Here is a 25,043-nt window from a genome sequence, read left to right as displayed (position 1 = left end):
CATTAGGGAGTATCTTAATCGTCGGCGATTTTTTGGCTAGCAGATCTCGATGATTACGTTTAGGTGCAGCGTTATGTTCATGATTAGTGTCGTCAACACTCGGAACATTCAAAGCTATGCTGCATCGATCCCCATGGGTGTGGATCGACGCCGTGAGTGAAACCATTGCCTCCGAGGTTGGGCAGCGCTATCTCACGAGCTGCTCAATCTTGGAGGCAATGCTGAAAGGATTACGTTTTGAGAAAAGAACCCTTATGCACCGCTGAGGCGGCGCTCGTCTCCTCTTCGTAGATCTGCCGCCTGGCTGTGAGCGGCGCGGCCACATGCGTAGCGGTAGGGGTCGCGGCACGGGTTCTGGTTCCACGCGATCGAACTGTTCAGGCGCTGCCCTGCACACGTAAGGAGGGGCCGCGTGCGCGTAGTTGGCATAAGTGCACTTTCGATCGAAGTCGATCTACCTGGGTCTGTAAAATGAATCAAACCTCAGTTTGCATCACAAGTTTGGGACGCATACATAAAGGCGCTTTAGGACCGGGCTCGACTAAAGGTCCATGCCCCGTACAAGATTCACTAGACCTAGTGGATACACCGCTAGGCAACAACATTTCAGAGCACGCCTAGTCTTTAGCACTTTAGTACAAGTTCATTGTGAAAGTCTCGTCTGGGAAAGTATGTTGTGGTGTGCAAGTCGTAATCACGCTACGAAAGAGCGGTGCATAATTTTCAAGACATGACGACGGGAAAACGAAAGTGATATATCGCTGTACTTCCTATATATATATATATATATATATATATATATATATATATATATATATACTCATGCATTTTTATTTCCATTAATTTAGCATTTCTTTCATTCATTTAGTCAATACAAGTAATATCCCCTATGTTGTCCTTGGTGTCAATGTTTGTTGGCTTCGATTAATAAAATTCGGGCCCCCTCGGTTAACCCCCTTTCTTCTCGTTTATATATATATATATATATATATATATATATATATATATATATATATATATATATATATATATATATATATATATATATATCCTGTAGGTATATTATTATTCAAACAAATCAACAATCGACTTCCTCTGTTCATCATCCCTCAAGTTGACAAGTTATGCACATAATCACTATTTTATTTGACATTCAGTTCATACCAACTATGGCAAACAAACGGCATACTTCACCGGGATCCGTCTCTGGAATACCATGCCACCGGCAATCAAAATATCTCAATGAATTGGAAAATTCAAAAAAGAACTGAAAGCTTTCGTCACACTCATGCCAAATTCTGCATAATTGTGCTGACTTCCGTTTACTTCTTTTTGTTGTCCCGGTCCCGATCATACCTACCTGTCCACAATCCTTTTTTGATGAAGCATCTCATCAGGGGCTGTTTGACACTGCTGAAGATAGATGTGATTTTTTTGTTTTCTTTCTTTTTTGTTTCTTCTTAGTATTTTTCACCCCGTAACCATTCGACAACTGCTTAGGAGTGTTGAATTACTTTTGTTTTTTACCCTGTCTAATTTTCGCTTTTGGTTTCCTTGTTTGCTGTTCTTTGTTTCTTCCTTTTTTTGTTGTTGCCTGCGATGCATTTCATTGTTTGTGTTCGATAGTGGTAGCATGATCTTGGATTGTAGCGCGAACTGAACACGGACGCAGAAAGGAGCAGACAGGACGAGCGCTAACTCTCAAATAAATTTTATTACAACGAAGAACATATATATACAGGTGATTGCAAAAACCGCAGCATAAGAACGTGACAAGGTAAAAAAAAAACATCAGTTAAACATATCAGGAGGTATGGAAGTCAAAGAAGGAAACACAAGAAAGATTACTTCAGATTAGTACGCGTATTGTGAAGGTACTGAAATTCGCAATCTAACAGAGACAACGATGCATGGCTAACGCAAGTGTCTCCTAATCTTTTGATGTGGAATGCCTCGTTAATTTCCCGTGTGGTTTGGCATTTGTGCCTGGAAAAGAATTTTTGTGTCTTCAAAGAAAGGTTTACAACCACAATTGAAACAATGTGACGCTAAATGTGATGCATTAGGGTTGTTTAGTGAATGTTTGTTTTCTTTTAGTCTAATAATAATGCACCTACCACTCTGTCCAATGTAAGCTTTCCCGCACTTGAGTGGAATCTGATAAACTATATATACCGTTGTTACAAGGCACTAAAGGGGACACATGTTTAACGCCGCAATCATCTTTTCTTTTTTTGCCACCCTGTTCAGGTTTCCTATTTATCATAGGGCACATGTTAGACAACTTGCGAGGGGCCGAGAAAACTGTATTGACGTCATACCTATTGACCACGTTCCGTAAATCATAGGATAATCTATGTACATAGGGTACCACAGCAAACTTTTTTTTTCTTTTCTGTTTTTCTTGTTTCTTACCGGGGCTTTTTACCCATATTAAAAGTTTTTCGCAGGTTAGTGATAATAAATGCATGGGATAACTAGCCCTTCCAAGCTTTTCTATCTGTTGTGAAAGGCTTTGTTGCATATTGTGCGGACATGAATTACATGACTAGCTCCTTTCTGTGTCCGTGTTCACTTCGCGCTACAATCCAAGATCATGTTACCGTACCAACTCGCCCAACTTTCTATCCTTTTGCATTACATTTCGATAGTGGTGTTCGCTGTTTTAGTTATTTTTTTTTATATTCACTACCACAGGAGGTCCCGATTCAGTCTCTGACTATGGGACCTCCTTCTGCATACACAAATCGTGTAATTCATTTATGGCCTACATAAAACCTCTTCTGACTCTGACTCCCCCTCCTGTATCCACAAATTATGCAGTGCTGTTTCGCACCAATGCTGTATTCCAAGTATACGACGATAGCGGGGCGCGAGCTTCGATGGATGCGTTCTCGAGTGTGCATTAATAATGCGTTACCTTCCCGTTGGCACTGCGCCGAGGTGCAGAAGCGCAGCAGGGGTCGCCTCGGGGTCCGAAGGGGCACTGCCGGCGCGTTCGCAGGTACCCGCGCGGCAGGGGGGCGGCGGCTTCCTGCACCACGAGCATGCACAGCCGTTTCAAAAAGTCAGCTGACCACAGAGGTGTGTTATAATTGGTTTGTAGGCCCACTGGCGAGGGATCCAGCTACTTTCCGTGGTCGTAGCATGAGCCTCATATCTCAGGCGATCACGTGCTATATGTCTATAGCTATAGTTCAACCTCACTAGTCGGCGTATTTCTTCTTTTTTGATGCGTGAATTAGAGTTCTGCGCGCTTACCAGACGTGATGACGTCTACGAAAAAACCGTGGGTATAGTCGACAACGATAACAACTCACACCCAGCGCCAAGCGAAACGAAGAGAAGGAAAGAAAAGAGAAAGCGTATTCGTGGCGCGTGCTGTCCACTGCTGCGTTCTGCTAGCGTGCAGTGCTGACGGGCGCTACTGCGCGTGCGCAGCGCATTCTCGGTGCACGTGCAACGGCGCGAGCATGCGCAAGAGCGAGTAGCCGCAGGTGTGAAACAGGAGCGGCAAGCAGCCAGCCGGGACCTTTCGCGCATGGACGCTGCGCGAGCGCGTCGCCACTGGAGCACGGCCGACGGACTCTGGGAGTTCGGCCACCACGCATGGCATGAACTGGGCACGACCTACGCGCTAGCGGTAGTCCAGATGGGGGCTCTTCGCCAAGATTACGGTGCTAAGTGCAAAGCAGCGGTATGATACCGAGTATTTTTTAACTACCCATACAGTTTTCACATGACGTCACGGACGATGCTCCTCACCCGGCTGCCCGAATATCGCGGCCACGATCACGTCAGTGCACCATATTATCACGTGAGCATCGTTTTACTTTTTGATGATGACTGTTTTTCACCGGATTATCGCTCTTATCGACTTGACTCTCTGCTCAAGACGCGCCTGTCGTGCTGTCACGTTGCTTTCTTGCGCAGCTTCTCGCCGTGCTAGTGTGTCCAGTTGATGGTGCCCACGACTACGTCGCTGCGAGGTATCTACGCCACCACGGGCCCGTGGATGTCGTATGTGTAGGGTTCCTGTTTTGCGGCAATAGCTTATACGAAAGTTGCCTGTATGGGACCTCGTTAGTCCTATACACAACACAGTCCTATTTTATCAAACAGCTTACGAGCATTGGGTATAGAGGACGCTCAAATTTCTGACGAAAGTGAGATAGCGTGAAAATTACGAGGTGACATCGCTACCAACCCTTCGTTTGTGCCTGTATACTTCCACAGGTTCACAATACTTCTTTAAGCGGCAAGACTGCGCTCAGGCTAAGGCTGATCTCTCTCAAGAGCGCACACTGTAAGTACTTCTTTTTAGGATCCTTTTCAAGTGAGCGTCCCGGCGCCCCCTGCTACGACGTTACCTACACGCGCTACCTGCAATGAAGACGACAAGTATATGTTCAGAACGTGATGCACGCATCCTGAGGCAAGAATAAGATAGTGCGAAGGGAAAGGTACGAAATGAGGAACACTGAACGAGCGCTTACGATATCGCGCATTCCTAACTGAATCCACATCAACTCGTCCTGTGCACCATTATCTGGAGACACTTCTGATTGGAATTTGCTGCAAGATGGACCAATATGCTCGAAATATCTTGGGAAAAATGCGTGAGAAGGTCTTCATGCTTGCGGTAGATAAAACAGTTGATGTAGATCAAACATTTCATGCGCAGTAAGCGCATTTCAGGTGCTTACTGCGCGTGAAACATTCATTAGAGCCTGCTTTTATTTAATTTAAACCAGACGCAGAATACACAATTGCGGGTTGAATAGAACAACCTAGAAATTCAGAATTCCTAATCTGTCTACTGCCCTGTGCTTAAGTCCGAACTCTTCGAAGCACAGAAGCTTCTATAATGAAATTCAATTGTATTGCAAAGGGTGGTTGCAGAAACTAAGAAAACAACTCCGAATAAGAGTAGCATTTCCTTTGAATGAGAGCCATTTTGAATGGAGCCATTTCACTAGAGTGGTTCCCTGAACTCCTAGTGCGCAAGTCCCCAGAAACATTCTTATGTTTAGAATAGAAGCTAGCCGGGCTTGTTACGAACACATACTTCAGCAAACAGTGCAAAAAACGGGACACAGAAAAGGGGCACACGACACAAGCGTTGAACTTCCAACAAACATGTTTATGCGCGGAATATATTGCAGATCTAGAAGCATGAGTGATAACATAAACGGCGTGATAAACACGAGAAGAACGACTTGAGGGCGCAGGTGGGCGGGTATTTCGTGAAATACTCTTGACGCACGGGAGCTCGCATAGCATACAGGACAAACTGGAAGTTGCCTCGATGACAGCCTCCGGGAGCACGCCAACAACGTAAAGCAAAAACACAGCAGCAGTCTTGCTCTGCATTGCAGGTCGCGTGAGCGCATCCCCTCTTTTAGAAAAGTCACGGTCATCCAAAAGCACGTCAAATTATCCAGGCATTTGCCATCATCCAACGTGATCCTTCGTGCATCAGTTTACAATCCATCCAGTTATTAGACAAGGAAATCTCGTATCTCATAATTTAACACATCCCCGCCCACCTGCAACCTCAAGTCATTCTTCTCAAGCTTATCACACCGTTTCTTTCACCCATGCTTCTCTGCCTGTACAGGGTGTTTCGCGTAACTTGAACCAAGGATTTTAGTATAATGTGGTTAACCACAGCTAAATGAAGCCAACTAAATATGGCTTGTCTTCATGCGGCACTCTTTAAAGTATCTTCTTATATTCCGCTTAATTAACTAAGATCAATTATGCAAGTGTTAAAATATTCACTTTAGGACCAAATGCGTTTCGTTGCGTTAGGGGATTAAGAAACGACCGATCCAATTTTTTTTGTGGCTGCGTACATGCTGCGTGGCGATATTTTTTTTTTCTTTTCGACGTTTAAAGAAAGCCCGCGAAATATAAAATAAGAGCACGTCACTGCGCTCGTACATGTATTGCACCGCTCTCAACCGTGCGTCGAGCCTACCGCTCATCGGGGACGGCGGCGCTTCCTTTCCGTGCGCCACCGCCGAAGATGCTGACGCACTGCGAAGCCGATGCCTGTGTGGGAGCCGCGGCCGCTGACTTCGCCACGGTGCGAAGCGCACGGTTCTTTCGCACGAACCGCCATTGAGAGCGCTGCAATACGGTAGCGCACGAGCGCAGTCACGTGGCTTTATTTCGTATTTCGTGGGCTTTCTTTAAACATCTAAAGAAAAAGTCGCCACGCAGCATGTACGCAGCCACAAAAAATAAATAAATAAATAATCGGTCGTTTCTTAATCCCCTAACGCAACGAAACGCATTTGGTCCTAAAGTGAATATTTAAAATCTTGCATCATTCATTTTAGTTAATTAACTGATTAAGCGGAATATAAAAAAATACTCTAATGAGCGCCACATGACGGCAAACCATATGCCGTTGGTTTCATTCAGCTGCGGCGAATCACTTTTTTTAAATCCTTGGCACAAGCTACGTGAAATACCCTGCATATGCCGCGCTCGCGCAAGATACGCAATAAACGTATCTGTTGGAATTAAGTCAGCGCCTGTGTCGTGTGCCCTATTTCTGGGTCCTGTTTTTTAAAAAAAATTAAATTATGGGGTTTTACGTGCCAAAACCACTATCTGATCATGAGGCACGCCGTAGTGGAGGACTCCGGAAATTTCGACCACCTGGGGTTCTTTAACGTGCACCTAAATCTAAGTACACGGGTGTTTTCGCATTTTGCCCCCATCGAAATGCTGCCGCCGTGGCCGGGATTCGATCCCGCGACCTCGTGCTTAGCAGCCCAACACCATAGCCACTGAGCAACCACGGCGGGTGGTCCTGTTTTTCGTGCTGTTTGCTAAAGTATGTATTTATGTACCTTCAGACATAGGGAAACGCAAAAATTCTGCGCTGTCTAAAATAAATAAATAAAAATTGAATCTCGCTTTTATTTTTTAAAATCACGATACGATTATGATGCATGCCGTAGTAGTGGACTCCGGATTAATTTTAACCAACTGGGGTTCCTTAGGTTAACGTGCACTCAATGCACTTTCCGCTCTGTTTCTGCCCGTGATGGTACGCCTCTGTTGTCGAGCATCATTCACTCTGAATGTCGTACCCTGAATGTGAACACTCGAGGTATACGACAGAGGATTGCATAGCTTTCATTTGGCTAGCAAGAAGCACGCTTAAACAGTCATGGCATAGTAACAGGGTTACTGCTCCCCAGAAGTAGAAATAATATACCCTGAAGACGCCGAATACTTCTGAAAGCATAAACTAACGCCATGCGCGATTATTGATGTTTTTCTAAACGACCGAACTTCAAACGGGGGTTCATGTTTCTTAAAGGCAGGATAGTTTTGCAGTATACTTCTGTTCGGACATAAAAACGAAGAAGGGCGTCTAATGGTCGAGGCATGGCACATCATTAAACTGAGCGATAGCACGTGCATGTACAAGTCAGCCCTCGAGTATGGTGAGCAAACAATGAGTTCTGCGCCTTAATTCATTCCTCTGCCGCTGCCCCCTGTGCGACCTTTCACTTGATCGTCGGCGTTTGGTTGCGCTGTCCTTTTTTCGCTCCTAGTGGTTTCCGCGTTCGCACTCCTGCCTTAACGGTGACTCGAGCTTAGGATTATGCATCGTCGAGATGTTCACCGTTCGACAGCTGTAGGTCAGCTCGCGACGGCAGCGGGTGCTTCCTCGAGAAGCGCGTGTTATTCGTACCCACCAGACGAAGGCGACGGCGGCGGGATGAAGGCGGACGCCAGACAGGCGAGCACCAGCATTCCCGCCAGGCAGGCCGCGGCCAGAGAGAGTCGCCGGCTCCATTGGATGCGACGAGTGTCCGAGGGTCCAGCCATGGCGGTTGCCGTTGCCGCACCACCACCACTTCGATGGCGATGACGATCCTGTAGAACGTGGCACGTGTACCCACAATGGTGGATGGGCGACGAATCGAGAGCCGCAGAACAATAAGAAAATATATCCGGCGAAGACGGCAAGAGTGAAAATATTACAACGAGAATGGTACAGCTAGTAATTATGGATAATAATGTGGTTTTACATCAATATACGCTTAACAATAGGGTGATATTAATTGTTTAGCAGTGAGTCTACTATAATGAATAACAGAGGAAACTTAAAGTTGGAAGAAGTGGTAAAGAAAAGAAAGAGAAGGGAACCCGACTAATGACGAATAAACTAAAACTCAAAATTTGCATGTGAATTTCAAAGAAAGAAAAGGAAGACTAATGTCAAATTAGGGCAGCAATATTTTGTGTTGAGAATGAAATTGCACGCTGCAAGGTAAACAAACCTGTGGCTGAAACCGAGATGAGCATGACCTTTCAAAATGTAGCACGTGCTCACAGCCTGGGATGGGTCACCAAGAATGGTATGGTTAGAACCGTAGAGTTTCTCACTATAGTATAGTCAGAAACTCTATGGTTAGAACGCAGGGATGATTGCAGCAACGATGAAGAACTTAAAAGGGTATAACTGAAAAAAAACGACTATTCTCTGATTGAGAATGATGTCTAGCGGTAAAAAAAAGATTCACTGAATGATTTAGACTGGAAGGAATTAAGAATGATAATAGAGATAGTGAAAAAACAATGGCATCCTATCCACGCTGTGAAGGTGGCTGGACAGCGAAGCTGTAAACGACAGCTAGAACGATTGCCCCTTGCGACGTAAGTTGAAATTACTGTCGTGGCGATATTCATAGACACTTCACCTAGTTTTTAGCCTAAAACGTTTTGAAGGCCTGCGACTTGGCTTACGCCGCTACTTCGTGCACTACTGTATATACAAATAGTGGACCAGAGATCAGAGAAATTCGCCGCGACTCGTATGCACGCTGCTCGTCAGGAGTCCTCGCTATGCCATAGCACTGTCACGAGACAAATCAGTCGCTAGTCGGGTTCTTTTACGTACGAAAGTGTGGTTACGTCACTCCCTACTTCATATGCTACAGTCAAGCTGCCGTCGCCGTGGCAGCTTGCGCAACAGTAATGTTTACCAGGAAACATACACGAGGAGCGCTACGTTCTTCGCATTGCATGTAGGCGCAGGAGCGCTTTATCAATTGGCTTTTTTCTTTATTGAAACGCATGCTGTTCTGCATGTTATATGCGTGATTCCAAAGAACGTATGCACTGTTCGCTTCACTTTGCTGAGGGCTTGTAGCTTCTGCCTTACGGGGCTATGAGCCATTGCATTTGGGAGTATGAGCCATAGATGATGACAGTTTTCTGTCGACGGTTCGCCACGAACAAATCCCGGGCACCTAGCCATAGACAGCTTCGCTGTAAAGCAGCAGGGTGATAATGGTATATGTGTCGTAGCTTGAATGAAATCGCACACAGCGTCGCACATGTTCCCCTCTTGCGCCGAGGCCTCAGTGCAGAGTAAGACCAACGCACTCAAATAATTAAACCAAGTTTACGAAGCGGATATTCAGGGTGCCCTTTTATTCGTGTAATAAACTACCGGCGATAGTTTAAACCGACCACAATTTTCCCTGGGCTGTTTTTCTTTCTTCTTCAGGGCAATGAGAACATTGTCGTCATCAGCCTACTTAACCTTTCTGCGTTGGTGTGGCCTAACACACGTGGCACATACCTATTACAAGGATTGGCTGAGCGCAAACTGAAAAGACTCTCACGCGGCAAGTAACAAACGAAAACGTCGTACTACAATGAAAATAATGTCTTGTATCGCAGTACAATAAGAAAGCAAAACAAGTAAGAAAGGGTACCACGGACAGGCTAGCAACTTCAATTTCTTTACGTTCCGAATTCAATGACGTCGTAAGCCTCTCTAACTACTCGGCAGTTTAGATCGACAGCTTTTCTACTTATTTCTTTGCACATTCTTGTATACTTTCTCTTCTTATATGATTGTTGGTTTTCTCTTCTCGTGCCACCCGACTGCTGGTAGACGTACGCTGTGGGACTGCCCTGGATACCAAGACCTGCAATAGAAGTATGCACGATCATATAACCTCATTAGAGACACAAGCGACCATCGACACACGCTGCTGTACCTTTGAAAGTTTGCACGTGAGGCGGGCACATATCGTGGCGTATGTGACTCGTTACCTGAAGCCTAACGCTTTTTAGAAGGAATAACCATGCTGTTCCTAAATGAATGAATAAACCTTTATTTCAAAAAAGGGGGACGACACTCGGCCACTGTAGAGGGTTAGATGGCAAAATTAAGGTTGGGTGAAGTGCACCCCCATCTCGGTCTTTGTTCTTACAGCCTATGGGAAACCTCTGCACTTTCCTCGGTTCATGTTGAATTCGGTCGCTATCGAATGGGCCGGTTGACCTCTCCTACACCACTCGAAACAGACGAGCAGCAACTGCCCACAGCTGTGCCCGATGTACGCATCGCGCACAAGTCATGCAGAGCAGATTTACAACTCCTGCTCTTGGAGCTGCGCAGATTTTTTCACAAGGGAGATCCCATATCCGACAATTACTACATGACGACGTGAGAATCCCAACAAATACACTACAGAATTCATGTTGAACAGGTCTTGAAGCTCACCGGCATACAGACAGAGGGTTACAGAAAAGCTGGCATGGTGCAGCGTATAGGCCGCGGCAACACCTGTTCAGCGTGAACTTTAACCATAAGCCCGTCTCGCCATCTCGCTGTAATGCAATCTTTTTTTCTTAAATTATGGGGTTTTACGTGCCAAAACCACTTTCTGATTATGAGGCACGCCGTAGTGGAAGACTCCGGAAATTTCGACCACCTGGGGTTCTTTAACGTGCACCTAAATCTAAGTACACGGGTGTTTTCGCATTTCGCCCCCATCGAAGTGCGGCCGCCGTGGCCGGGATTCGATCCCGCGACCTCGTACTCAGCAGCCCAACACCATAGCCACTGAGCAACCACGGCGGGTTGTAATACAATCTAATACACAAATATATATATATATATATATATATATATATATATATATATATATATATATATATATATATATATATATATATATATATATATATTTTTCATTCATGCTGGTCGATGCCCCGTAGTGGGTAAGTGCCGTAGATCGGCGGCGCAACCTTCCGTGAGCGCCGATCGGTTGCGTGCGAGGGAGACGAAGAGGCTGACAGGCGTCGACGTCGGCGGGCCGGCCTGGGCAGCGCCATGGCGTCCGAAACGATCCCGTCAGGCGAGCCCGACGTGGTGGTCTGCATCAAGGGCAGCGAGTTCCTGGCGCACAAGGAGATCCTGATGGCGGCCAGCCCCTACCTGCGCGACATCCTGCACGAGATCGGCACCGAGCAGCGCATCAAGGTCGAGCTCGAGGGCGTGTCGCCGTCGGCGTTCGAGGCGCTGCGCTCCTACATGTACCTGGGCAGCATCCGCATCACGTGCCAGAACGTGACGGACGTGTACCGCTGCGCGTACAAGCTGCGCATCCGGGCGCTCATCTCCAAGTGTCTGCAGTACTTGGCCGAGTCCGGCGAGGTGGGCCGTCATGTGGTTCTCTACGTGAACGCCGTCAAGGTGGCCATGCGGGACGAGGAGAAGGTACGTGAGGACCGCTCGGCTCGTCGGGATCTATGCTCCGCATCCCAAAGCGAGATGACAAGCGATGGCCGTCATGTTCGTAGTTTTTAAGAAAATCGGACGCAACAAATGTATGCTTTAGCGACAAAGTTGGGCTAGCTGGTTCGCGTGCTAACATTTTGCTGCAAGCAGCGAAGAGAGAACAAAGCGAAGTGGACGACACAGGCGCCTAATAAAGCAATTGCGCCGGGGTTTATAATTAAGGAACGCGTAGTATGCTCCGTCTCTTACGCAGGGCGCGCAAGGGGGATGGCTTAATTCAGCAGAGCCTCTTCAGAAACTGCTCTGCAAGCCGTTTACTAGACGTGTCAGTGCTCGCTATGCGACCAGGGGCGACACGCGCTCGCGTGTATATCTAAAAAGAGAGGAAAAAAAAACTGGAGGACGCTTAAACTTCGCCTTTAAGAGTGGAACGCCAATAGCATTCAAGGATTCCTGACTGCTTTTCACGCTTCCCTGCAACTTCAGCATATGCAACCGTCAGGTTTACCGGAAAACGCTGTCAGCGAACGCTATGCGCGAAGGCGAGCTTTCTGGTAAAAATGCGGCCTCTTGCGTGGGCTGATCCTGGAGATAGTGCACAGCCGCCAAAAAAAAAAATCATTTTCAGGATTTTATTATTGTTACGGACTTTAACATTTGAAGTCCGAGAAGACTTAGCATAAAAGCCATGCGCTGTCGATGTTGTTGTGCAATAACCTTTGTTTGTGGGCTGTCATTATCAAAATTCCGAGGAACAACTTTGTCATGAATGTAAGACTAAGCATGAGCAACTTTGGTGATATAATGGTGTGACAATATAACTCGCATTTACCGAATGTCATACAGCAAGGCGTGACATATACAGATACCTAAATATATACGGCAGTTTTCGCTCACGGGACGCCATCGTCGGCGCCGATGCCGACACCGGATTTTCTGCGACACGTGGCCCTTGACGCTATCGCGTTAAAAGGAGCGCATTCTCATTACCTGCGTATGCCCATATTAAGATATATATACTCAGTCGCTGTTAGCGCTCTCTGAACGAAGTATGTGCGTCCCGACAGGTGGCGTTCCAGTTCCTCGTGGAGCACTTCGACAACGTGATGCGCTGCCGCGAATTCCTGGACCTGACGGCGGCCGAGCTGTGCAGCATCCTCCGCTCCGACGTGCTGGGCACGCGCAGCGAGCTCAACGTGTACATGGCGGCGCTCGCGTGGCTCGACCACGAGTACGAGCGGCGCCGGGGCCTCGAGGAGCAGGTGCTCGAGTGCGTGCGCTTCCCGCTGATGGACGAGGCGACGCTGATGCGCTGCTTCCTGCCGCCCATCTGCCCCAGCGCGGCCGTCAACGCGACCGTCAAGCTGAGTATCGTCAAGGCCATCTTCACGCACCTGGCGGCCCAGCGCAACCGCGACGACCTGGCCTACGAGTACAGGTGCGTCGCTTTGGCTTTTCGCTACGCGGATATAGCGTGTGCACACGTAACAGATGCCGACTGGATGCAGGTACACTTGTATACGCACCTAACTAAAGGTACGTGTAGATACATGTAACCGATAAATAACTTATGCAATTAACTATATATATATATACAGATGTAGATAACAGACGCGGAATCCAAACACGCTTAACTTATTCACATAATTGCAGATACGGATACATATAGGCACAGATAACGTATAAATAACGGGTGCAAAATACAGGTACACTCAACTACAGATACAGGCAGGTATATATACAGATACGCATGACTTATACACTTAACTCGCTGAACAGAATTAGGATGGTTGTCCCGGTTCTGAATTGCGCACATGCGAGCAAATATTCCAGAAGCAGGGAGTGCACAGAAGTCATGTAAAACGAAGGATATTGTTGAAACGCTCTTCTCAGACAACACTTTCATTTTGGATAAACCAGCCTCGTCATAATTCTGAGCCCTTTGCTATGGCGTGTCTCCCAACCCAGCTGTTACTTTGTGCCGTTAAACTGCATCGGTCGATAGGTGCATCGGTAAGTTATTCGATACGACGTGTTAACTGATTCTTCGTGATAGCATTAGGCTCTTTCATGCTTCTGCAGCTTCTATGGGGGACTTGAATGAAAAAAAATATTGCTCGGAGTGAGCACTTGTTTGTGTCTTATTCCTGCATCGTTCACGTTAGCGCTGTCCTCACCACGTACATTCGCCAGCTAAGCCATGCAGCGATATTGTCGAAAGCTAGGAGTATCGTTTCCGTGCCAGCGTTTGCGCTTACGAACAAATAAGTACGGTATCATAGCGGGGAAAGGATCCTGCCAAGCGGGCTTCTCTGCGCTAAGTCTGTTATTGTGGAGAAGCCATTATCGGCGACTGTTCAAGGGGTTAGACACACACATGAACATCTCCTGAAGCACGAGGCTGGCGTAAAAGCTTCCGGACCACGGCTGCCGAGATGGAGCTACAAGCGCTGTCTGAAATGTTCAATTGGGTGCGGAATTTCAGTCTGAACAACAACAACAATGTACTCATTCATGTCGGGCGATACACACGCCTAAACCGCGAAGAAATTGAGCTTGTTCGCGGTACCCAGCCTTCGGGATGCAAACATATTGCTCTAAAGGACGTACTCAGACATTCGGTCTCAGTTGCACAGTGTGACGGTTGTCGCCCGCGAAAAGTGCCGTAGTTGTTCAGCACCGCCGAACGCGCAGGTCGCGGCCCCGCACGTACCTGGCCGAGGACGGGCCGGCCATCGACTGGGACGCGAACGGAGTGGTCAAGAACTTCGAGAAGTGCTCGTACACGCGCGAGAACCAGACGCTGAGGCACGACGCGGCCACTTGCATCCAGGACACGTACCGACGCCACCGCGGCTGGCCGCTGCGCTCGGTGCTTCCGCGGCTGGACTCCGAGATGGGCGCGGCGGAGACGCCCTACGCCGAGTTCGTGCCCACGTGGGTGGACTCGAGCGAGTCGCTGTCGACCAAAGTGCGTCGCGACGCCTCGCAGGACATGCACGTCGACCTGACGCCTTACGAGGCTCAGCTCGAGCTGGTACGACGAGCCGCCAGCTGTACGCGATGTGCGTCTTTTTTTTTTTTTAAACTTCAGTTTGCCCTTCGACGTCGTGATTTCGCTACACGTGATTGGGAAGCCCCGCTGAAGTTCAAGGAGGAGCTAGAATTAGCTGTGGTCGCCGCGTATTACGGCAACCACTATAGGTGCGCCTGAGAGCGGTGAATTTGTATGCACCTCTTTAGTGGGCCGCTTTCTCGTCCCCTGTCACGCGTTTTCTCCGTCATGAAGCGGCACCAACGTGCTCAGGTTCAGGTGTACGTTCAGTGTACGTGTCAGATGTAAATGCGCTGCTTCAATATGATATGGCTCACCAACTGGCCTATCAGTGTCTTTCAGGCCCTTGTGTATTTAATAAGGAGCATGCACAGAAACGAGCAAGCGTCGAATACGCTATAGCGAAGAATGCAGGCGTGTGCTTCAGGAGCGTCGTCAACGCCTCGCTCGAGGACAGAGGTCGCGCGCTCGGTGCCCGACGCTTGATCAACAGACCTGCCTGTGTATCGTGCAACGTTCTGGCTTGTTAATTAAACCACGTTGCAACGTTTCTTTTTTCTTCTTCCCGCCAAAAATCTCCGCCCTACATGATTCGCACAGGATTTGGTGCGTCTACATCTACCGCTGTCTCGCCACCTGTGGGTTTTACAGGAGGGGTTATTTATTTTTGTGTGTCGCTGCTAGTTTTGATTGGTGTTTCTGCCTGCGGCCCCCCTATATAGCAGTAAACCCTCTCGTTCAGCGGCCTTTCGACATGAAGTTCTTCCTCTCGTCCATTGCCATGTATCACCTACCAATCTCCTTTCAGAATAGAAGAATTTCTGAACTTCCAGAAGTATCTCGCTTCCTCTCGCCACAACCAACTTCCGCTGTTTCATTTTCTTTGCTGGTGCAGCCCTGGTTCGTCCTTACTATACACGGACAGCGCACCTCACTCGTTCCCCTTGATGATAAACACTGCGAAAAGCGTGACCCACAAGAACCAGAGTGCAATTAACGCTACCAGCTACGTCGTTCTATTGCGCAGTGAAATCAGTCGCTTGTCCTCCGCCCTCCCTGTGTTCCTCGATGTCCCGTAGCATGCGTTATAACCCAATATACCAAGTCCTACACGCTACTGTTCTTCGGGACCGTCGTTACAGACGTCAGTGACCACGATCGTAGCTCTTATGGGTGCTCCAACAACCTTGATGGCTCGGTGACGTTCTGCCTGCTGCGCACGAGGTCGTGGATCGATTCCCGGCCTCATTTCGACGTTGACGAAATGCGAAAAACGGTCGCGCATTTATATTTAGCTTTACGTTAAAGAACCCCATGTGATCTATGTTAATCGGGATGCCAGCCACTACGCCTTGAAACCTTAAACTTCCATTTCAATTTTAATTTAATTTTTACACGTAATCGGTCCTTTCTCAGCCAACCATTTACTCGGCAGCGTGGTTTCAGTGCTCTGGTTCTGGGGTTCCACCACTGAGCATGACGCAGCGGTTCCCCTCTTCGGCGGCCGCATTCCTATACGGCGGCAGAAAGCGGAAATGCTCTTGCAGCGGTCATTTTTGGTGCACGTTATAGAAACCCGAGTTGTCAAAACAAATGCGAAGTCCTCCACTATGCGGCGCCTATCATACTCCCTGTACTGCTTTAGGACGTGAAAGTTGGTCAATCTTATCCTTATCTCCTACGTACATCCCTACGGAGGCCAAGTTCCCATTCATTCATTCATTCATTCATTCGTCGTGATTGCAGGTAACGCGGAGCCAGGCCTGGGTGCGCCGGTTCCTGGCACTGCGCCACTACAAGCGCGTCCACGCCCGAGTCCGGCCCGTGGTCGAGCTCGAGGCGGTGCTGGACGAAGACGACCCGTACCAGCACTTTCTGGTGCGCCACCCGGGCTCGCGGTCCATGCCGGGCATCACGTGGGACTCGTACCCGTCGCGGACGCTGCCGTGGCACGCCGGCGCGCTACAGGACCCGGACTGCGCCGTCGTGCTCCTGCTGGGCGGCGTGGAGCCGGCCAAGAGCCACGAGCTGGCCACGGGCTGCGCCATGCTGCGCTACCACCCGCTCAAGCGCGAGCTGACGCGGTGCGGCCGGCTGCCCCAGCCACGGCACAACCACACGGCCGCCTACCTGGACGGCTGCGTCTACCTGGTGGGCGGCTTCGACACGCGCAACACGCACCTGGCCATCAAGTTCGCGACGCGCACCTGCTTCCGGATGCCGCTCGAGGAGAGCGGCGCCGGCCAGTGGGAGCGCGTGGCCGACATGAACCACGCGCGCTGCAACCACGCCACGGTCGCCATGGGCCACAAGCTGTACGCCGTCGCGGGCCAGGACGAGTTCGACCGCTTCCTCGCCTCGGTCGAGATCTACGACCCCGCGCAGGTTCGCTTTGTCGGGCGCTCGCGTATGCGCTAATTCGCCAAGGACCGAAATGGCGTACGTGGACATCCCACCCGCGAAAGCACATTCACCGCCATGTGAACACGCACTTAAGCTCCTTCTTGCGTCTCCTGCGGAGGGTGCTGGAGTCTTCGGGTTTTGGTGTCTTGAATATGTCAGCTCAGTGCGTCTTCCCTCCGAAGCGTTCCACGCCTGCTCTTTACAACCCGTGCTTGTTAAGCCGCTACATGTCTTCATTGTGCGGATAAAATTTGACGATTGCTGAGCATATAGTAATCGACGTAATTGGCTTATAGTGAAATGATACCGCAGATGACACCTCCGGGGAAAATCGCCGAAAAATATGTTTGTTGCGTGTTCTTGCTTTGCACATATATTCCATAAGTATGTGTAACACCAAACGACGAGTTTTCTACGTACGTCAGCCCCGTAGTCACAAAATTTATCTTGCGTAAGAGCATTTCACAGCGTTAATCTTCCAGTCACGCAAACAATATATCGGTCGCTCTGGAACGCGATGACACCCGCGGCAACGACCAACCGTGGACGGTACTTAAGTGAAATAACTTTTATGAATATGAGCCTCATATTGTTTTTATTTCTTTCTTTACTGGTTGATTAGTTATTCAGTGTTCATGTACATTGAATTGTACAAGCGAAAGTCTTCCTAATATTCGTGACGCGTCTCAGATAGGCTCACACGTACGCAACTCATTACTCGAAGCTGGTCTCTCTGCAATGAAGGTTCTTCCAGCCTCTCGTTGTTCTTGGCGCTGTCGGTCGACCGGAAGAGTAGATAACGAAACCACAGAGTGCGTCCAGACGCTCCCGGTTACTCGTGTAGCGCGTCTGGGCGTCTCCCGTAACGGGACAACTTTGGTGCGCCACTCGGCAGGACCAGTGGACCGAGTGTCCGGTGCCGCTGTGCTGCAAGATGTCCGCGTGCGGCGCCGCGCTCCACGCCGGCAACCTGCACATCGCGGGCGGCGTGGTCCAGTCGAGGCGCCGCACGGACAAAGTGTTCCTGGTGCCCTCGGTCGAGCACTGGGACTCGGCGTGCCAGCGGTGGCTGCGCGAAGCGGCCCAGCTGCCGTCGGGCCGCGGCTCGCTGGCGCTCGTCTCGTACATGGACCAGCTGTTCGCCGTGGGCGGCCTCACGCGCGGCGAGGACTGCCTGCTGGACGTCACCGCCGACGTGCTCTGGTACGACGCCAAGCGGGGCCTCTGGAGGCCCGCGGCGCCGCTGCCTCAGCCGCGGCACAGCGCGTGCGTGGTGAACGCGGACGACGCCATCCTGCTGTTCGGGGGCCTGGTGAACGCGAACCAGACCGAGGCCAGCGCGGACGTGCTCGCCTACGGGTTCCGCCAGGACCTGTGGGAGCAGGCGGCCCGGCTGCCCTGCGGCACGACCGGGTTCGCGGCCGTCGTGTTGCCGCGCTTGAGGCGACCGAACGCGCACTGACCACAACGACGCCGCCTCGCTCGGTTTCTTTATTGTTGACGTCCACAGAACGGGATCGATTAAAACGCGCACCCGAGCCGCGGTCCACAGTGTCGCTTGCCGCTGTCAGCGCGGAGCATGTTGGCCCTCCGGGCTTCCGTCTCCGACAGAGGTCTCGTCAGCTGCGCGAAAGAAAAGACGCATGCGTTGATGACGCCTTGTGTGTGTGTGAAAGGGCAGCGAGTATACCTTGCACTCGTGTGTTGTACGTAGGTTGCTGGTTATCAGTGTATCAGAGATATAACTATAGCGATAACAACGGGTAATTTTTTTCCAGGGTGCAAAGGGCGCACCGTTGCTTGCGTCAGGAAGTGTGTGGAACGCACTGATTACTATAATCCAACTTCTGAATGCTTCTAAAGCTTCTAAAGAGGAACGCAGCTGACGTGATTTCGGAAGCCTATATGTAAACTATTTCGGCTATTACGATTCAGTGTTATCAATGCTCGATAACTTACGTCGTTAGCTTCTTTATAAGTGTGTTGTGATGACGTTCTCGGGCCTTGTTCAATGAATTACGGTACTTTCTATTATCATATTTTCTTGCCTTCTCCTCCAACTTTCTAAATGTGCTGTTCTTACGTGGGTTATATACATTTCAACGCCATATACTTGCAAGCATATTTGTGACTGATTTCGCTATATTTCTGTGGCACACTAAAGCCGCAGCTTCTGCGGTAACCTTCATTTGCGTGCATGTCTCAGAAATCAAATAGCCCTAACTGGTTTTCATCTTTGCTGAAACAGGCGGAATGTACGTATGCCCGAATTTTTGTCTGGAGCGGCGAGGTGTTGGATACGCTGCGAGGCTAAGGTGGTTATGTTTCTGCGCTGCTGCGTCTTGAGAGAATACTTTCGTACAGCAGTATAACCGCAAACACAGCCCGGAAGCCATCCCCTGAAATATGCGTCATGCCCGCTAGTCAGTCAGCGGACGCTGGTTAGTAGACGTGGCACGCTATTCAAAACTTAAAACAATACAGACAGGTAGCAGCTCTGAAGCTTTGCCAAAATCGTTTCAGTACTATATGCTACACTAATTTATAAGCGAATTTAGCCACCGTGAAACCTCGTCGCTGGCCTTTTAAGCACGCACCGCAATGAAAATTTAGCGATGAATTGTCTACTCGTAAGGAGCACGCAAACGCATGCCGAACTCGTCGACAGCGGTGGATTTCCCGCATGGTGCAAATGTGCATGTGTGTTGCGCGACAGACGACGATCTTGGCGCAATACCCCAGATAGTCCAGTGAGTTGCGCCATTGTGACAGGCATTCTATAGAGGTCTAACAATCTATCTTGGCCATTGCACCACTCGTGCAGAGCGTCTCTGATGGCGTAAGTTCTTTCATTGTAGGTCATAAAGACTTTCGCGCTTGTCGCTGCTCTGTTTTTGCTCGAATTTTGCAGCAAGGTCGCATTTTTATGCCCCCGTCGTTATATAACACTCGACATTGTTACTTGCCTGATTTGTCAAGAAGAATACTAAAATCAAGAAAAATGATACTCGTGGGGACCACATCGCACCCTCCATTGAGTAGCTGAAACCAGTCTCGAAGGTCATGCATTTGCCGTGCAGCAACCGTTGGAAACGACCATACGACGTTAAGTTTTGGGCAACACATCGACGCCTGGATGAAGACACCATGACAGTCTTTCACGAAAGCCAGGCAAAGTAACGGTGCCAAGTGTTGCGTTGAACTATTCGGGCCATAAAGTGCGATCTTGCTGCGAAATTTGCGACAAAATAGAGCAGCGGTTAGCGCAATATCCTAATTTTATGATGTGTGGGCCTCACGGTGCCTTTTCTGCCGGAAACTCGTGACACGTTGTGTTCATCGCCGCGGTCCGCTTGTCGGCGTGGACACCCGGCACGACTTTCAAGTGACCGCGGACGCTTCTCAACCTTGGATCCCTGTAAACTGCGCAGACATTACGACCTTATACTGCTCGTGCTTGATTAACACATCATTCAACGCATCATGTACCATCGCTTCGTCCTTTTCTCGCTACTTACACACCCCTAGCTGTTCCCTTAATTGCGCCAGAGCAGGGTAGTTACAGACTGTCTAGTGGTTAGCGTCCGTGCCTTCTTTTTATCTCTTAGGCTCTGAGCTGTAACGTGCCACAGTGAGCGGACAAGCCGTACAATAAAATTAGAAGCGGGCAGAGGTCGCGCTTACGTCATGCTGGGCTTGGCGGTTGAAGTATACTTTCCACTCGCGAAATACAGCGCCAAATGAAAGCTCCATCACTTAGTTGTTTGATGGCATTTACCGCGCGGCGCTGTCGGACCAAGTTGTTCTACTGAAACGATGATATGACAAATTTATTGCCGCACAAAGCGCAATGCGTCAAGGTTCTATTTTATTTGTGCGCTCACGTTTGACCAGCACTACCGTGACATAACGCAAGTACCGTGCCATCATGCAAGTGGACTGATAGTGTGTACTATCAAACGGGAACGGTGACATGCAAGCAGCAGCGCTTATCAGGCAAAGGATAGAAAGTTGGGCTAGTTGGTACGGTAGAACGTCCTGTCTTCTTCTAGTTTGTGTGGCACTTCGCGCTACAAACCAAGAATATCTTATCAGGCAATTGATGTTTTGCTCGTAGTGAATTCTTCGCCCCCACTTCTGTGATGTTGCGGTCCCAGGCGCATGCAGGCCTTTAAGTGATGGATGTCCAGATAGCGAAGGAACTGCGTCACTAAGTGTTTACATCCGTGGCCTCAAGCGGACTGGCGAGCAGCCCGCATATCAGTGCGAGGCGCCGGACACGCTCTTTGCAAAATAAATAAAAGGGAGGTTGTGCTAGATATGGCCTTCATATATCTATTTGATGACATTTGTAAGAAGCCTAGGTGACGCCGTACCCCTAAATGACCCTCAGCTCGTAACAAACTTAGATAATGTCACATTCAGAGCGCGCAGGAATTGTCAGTATAGGGTGATGTGACAGTGTGCAAGTCCATGACGGCACACATTCCAAGTGGCCCATACATCTCAGTACGAGATGCCAAGGACATTACCCGCATGATCGTTGCCTCTGCAAAGCGTACGTTCACAAAAAAAAAAATTGGCTGCGGCTTAGCTCAGCTAGCCCTAGATATGCAAAGCGAAAGCTTGATTTAGCCTGGTTAAGTCTTGGTTTCACTTGGTTAACCTTTGATTTAGCTGTAATTATTGCACTTAGGTATACAATCATCGTTAAGATATGTATGACATCTATGCCTAGGTTGGTGCCTAGACATGCCTGTGATTAGGCTTGGGTAGACACGCATCGTTCGACGGTGCGACGCCTGTGGTGCCACAGGGAAAGCGCAAGTTCCAGACATGCAAAGAGACACCGCGAACATGCGCAGCGTCGAAGCACAAACGGACAGGGCGCGAACGCAGTCGCTACATTGATCTCGACGCTGCGACGCCTGTTGCACTCCTGACCCACGGAGTAAGTGTCCTGACCCCATCCAGTGAAGCAGCTCGCCGGGCGACATCCGCGGGGTGGTCAGACGCCGCTTGGCGACAACGGCTCAAAGCCTCCCGCTCCCGCGCAACTCTCGGAGAAGACGGCCTGGCCGCGCTCTCATCCATGGCCAAGCTCGCATTGACTAGTCGAGCGCAGCGCCCTTAGGGCCGATTTACGCTCGAGCCGCCCATCGCCGCAAGCCGCACCGCACGCGTGCGATCGCACGAAAGATTGCGCGTATAAAACACTTGTGCGCAAATTTCGGTTTACAATGTGTAAGGTATACACCGTGCAAACAGTGCAAATCGTAATTTGTGCACAAGTGCTGGATACGTGCAATTTTTCGCGCGACCGCAAGCGTGCGGTGCGGTGCGGTGCGGTGCGGCTTGCGGCGATGGGCGGCTCGAGCGTAAATCGGCGTGCGGCGAGTCACGTGGTGAGGCGGTGGTGCGGTGGCGACCCAGGTGCGGACAGCGCATGCGCCAAGGCGGCGGCGGTGGAGCTCGGCGCGTCGAGTCGCGTGATGCGTTGCCAAGGCTAAGGCGCAGCTGTGGTCAAATGAAGGTCAAATCGCTGGCGACGGCGAAACTCTGCCCGACGCGGTTAGGAAAGATTTCACTTTAAAAGAATGCTAGCTTGATGACGTCACGTTCCTCGACGACACCACATCCGTCACAGGCTTGTACGACGCCAACGCGGCAAAGCTCATATAGATAGAAATATGGCGCACAGGCCCGCACCTGGTACAGAACAACGCCCATGTTGAAAGTGACGGCGAGCAGTTCTAGAAGCCAACGGCGATCGAGCCTAAAGAAGCCCATCGCGTCGGGCCTCGGGTCGACGCAGCCCTCGGCGCGGGCCCTGAGCGCCTGCACCCTGCTGCATCCGGGCACCCGTGCTAGGCTGCGGTCGGGTCCCAGCTGCGTCACGCGAGTGTCGCTCCTCGAGGTGTCAGCCAGCAGCAGCAGCAGCAGGTTCCACAGGCAGTGGGCCAGCTGCGCCAGCGAGAAGAGCACCAGGCCCCAGAGGAAGCCGCGCACGGACACGGCCATGACGGCCTGCCGGAGTGCCACCGCGATGCCCACCTGGCACCCCGAGGGAGAAACGACGGCCTATTTGGGAAAGGAGCTGATGTCCACTTATGCACTCTTTTAATCTCGTTCCACATAAGTTCCAATAAATGGAATATATCTGCAATAATTTTCGACGTGTGGAACGCTCCACTTACAAGTGAAACTTATCTGTAACGACATTAAGAGGAAGGTCGGGCTCGGGCTCAACTGCGGTGCCACCTTTTCAAATACGTGCAAAACGCAGAAACGCTTGTCTGAAATAACCACCGAGCCGATTTTAAAGGAATTCGTTTCGTTGGAGACATAAGGCTAAGTTCTAGTGATTGTTGGAAGCGGAATCTTGATTTAGGGTTTCAATATCTTTAAAGGAATTTTCCAAAATTCGTGAGCCTGAAAAAAAAAGAAGCACGAAGTTTACAAATTTGTAGCTCATCACCAAGAATAGCTATCGCGGTTTTGTAAACTGCACCCTTTGCACCATTCAAAGCGGACAAATTTGATATATCAATTTATATCTTACGTGAATTTGTTACATTGCTATAACGATTTTGCAAAAGTTCTACTCACATCTTAGTGGTCTATTGAGAGCCGTGTAAAATGATCAATGTCGTGCGCTTTAGATTACTATTATATGTATTTTACAGAATTGTGATATCGTTTTTCATTGCTGAGTTACATGGTTGTTTATTTGGTAGTATCGTTTACTGAAAGTTTGCGATATTCAACAATCTTTATAAAAAATGAAACCGCTTATAGTATCTAGTAGACAGCGGTTCTCGTTCATCGTTTAGCATTATTGCAGTTACTCCGGCAGATTGCTATTTAAAGTCACACCTTCGTGCGCTCTATAGCTGTTTTTAACGCGCTAGTGGTGAGATTTCAATTTACCGTAGCTGCGTAACGTGTGCTGCCAACATTGCGAGCAAACGAAATGTTCATGTGTATTTGTTTCACGTACGTTTTCTTTTCCTTTTCTCCTCTTCTTTTTTTCGGGTGCCACAGAAGACGAAACCCGACAGAGAGGCAATGAGACAAGCGCTTGTCCCGTCGCCTGCCTCTCAGGTTTCGCCTTCTGCGGCACTATAGTAATTGGGATGTTACGTAAATCCAGTGAATATCTTTGGAATATGTGCGAAGCGGTTAACGGAATGCCACGAAGCTGCCCATTTCGTTCCCGATTCTGTTGGCGTAAAGGAGACGGGCGCACCCGTGCTGCTACGCAATGTGACACACGCGGCTATCGTCTCAAAGAGCTATAGTTAGTGTTCCCCCAGTGTAGGGTAGCAAACCGGACAACACACACACACACACACACACACACACACACACACACACACACACACACACACACACATATATATATATATATATATATATATATATATATATATATATATATATATGCGATTGTGGCCCAATGGCTAGAGCATTGGGCTGCTGTGCTGGGGAAACCGAGGCTCCATCGGCCACGTGACGAGCTACTTGGCAAGACAGACGCGGTCAGGAAATTCCGGTCGGGTTCGCAAAGAAACCTGCGCCTCAAAAAGAAAACGTGACACGAACATGCACGAACACTGCGATGGCTCGCAGCTACAGAATTTGTTGGCCGAATTCAACAGCTAGCGGCGAATTCAAATCTCATGCACCGAGGAGATTAAACACGATCGTCAGTTGACCACCAACTAGCCCTGCAGAGCGTTATTCTAGGCTGCATTCTCTCATGTTGTGTCCGAGCGGACCATGAGTCACCAACTGGCTGAATCTTCACGATTATCGCTTTGAATCGGGGTGACGACAAATAATCATCTAGCATCTGTGATCTATACTCACGTTCTACCACGTCGTAATACAGTATTCTACTCATCTCTTGTTCACCTCTTAAGTACACCTATCGTTGACCCGTCCCGTCCTCATTTCACCTCTAATTTTTTTCTTCCTTCTTTGGCGCCAATGTTGCAATCATCTCTTGCT

The 25,043-nt window shown here is 49.3% G+C and overlaps 2 protein-coding genes across 2 annotated transcripts in view; one reads left to right on the top strand and one right to left on the bottom strand.

Annotated features, from left to right (window-relative positions):
- The window catches only part of LOC142564395 (neprilysin-1-like), a 34,438-nt gene extending 26,564 nt beyond the window's left edge, over positions 1-7,874 (bottom strand). The window contains exons 1-3 of the mRNA XM_075675391.1: positions 7,725-7,874; positions 2,921-3,034; positions 261-389 (exon numbers count right to left, since the gene is read on the bottom strand). Of these exons, the coding sequence (XP_075531506.1) occupies positions 261-389; positions 2,921-3,034; positions 7,725-7,857 (376 nt within the window). The 5' untranslated portion in view covers positions 7,858-7,874. The remainder of the gene's footprint in view (positions 1-260; positions 390-2,920; positions 3,035-7,724) is intronic.
- LOC142564393 (uncharacterized) overlaps positions 1-18,586 on the top strand; it is a 32,279-nt gene extending 13,693 nt beyond the window's left edge. The window contains exons 3-7 of the mRNA XM_075675388.1: positions 11,050-11,551; positions 12,640-13,010; positions 14,267-14,609; positions 16,374-17,012; positions 17,926-18,586. Coding sequence (XP_075531503.1) covers positions 11,165-11,551; positions 12,640-13,010; positions 14,267-14,609; positions 16,374-17,012; positions 17,926-18,492 — 2,307 coding nt within the window. The 5' untranslated portion in view covers positions 11,050-11,164 and the 3' untranslated portion in view covers positions 18,493-18,586. The remainder of the gene's footprint in view (positions 1-11,049; positions 11,552-12,639; positions 13,011-14,266; positions 14,610-16,373; positions 17,013-17,925) is intronic.
- Positions 18,587-25,043: the final 6,457 nt, after the last annotated feature.

This window comes from Dermacentor variabilis, chromosome 11 (assembly GCF_050947875.1).
Source record: "Dermacentor variabilis isolate Ectoservices chromosome 11, ASM5094787v1, whole genome shotgun sequence".
In the NCBI taxonomy this organism is placed as follows: domain Eukaryota; kingdom Metazoa; phylum Arthropoda; class Arachnida; order Ixodida; family Ixodidae; genus Dermacentor; species Dermacentor variabilis.
The sequence above is the reverse complement of the archived record's forward strand: the minus strand, read 5'-3'. Positions and strand labels throughout refer to the sequence as shown.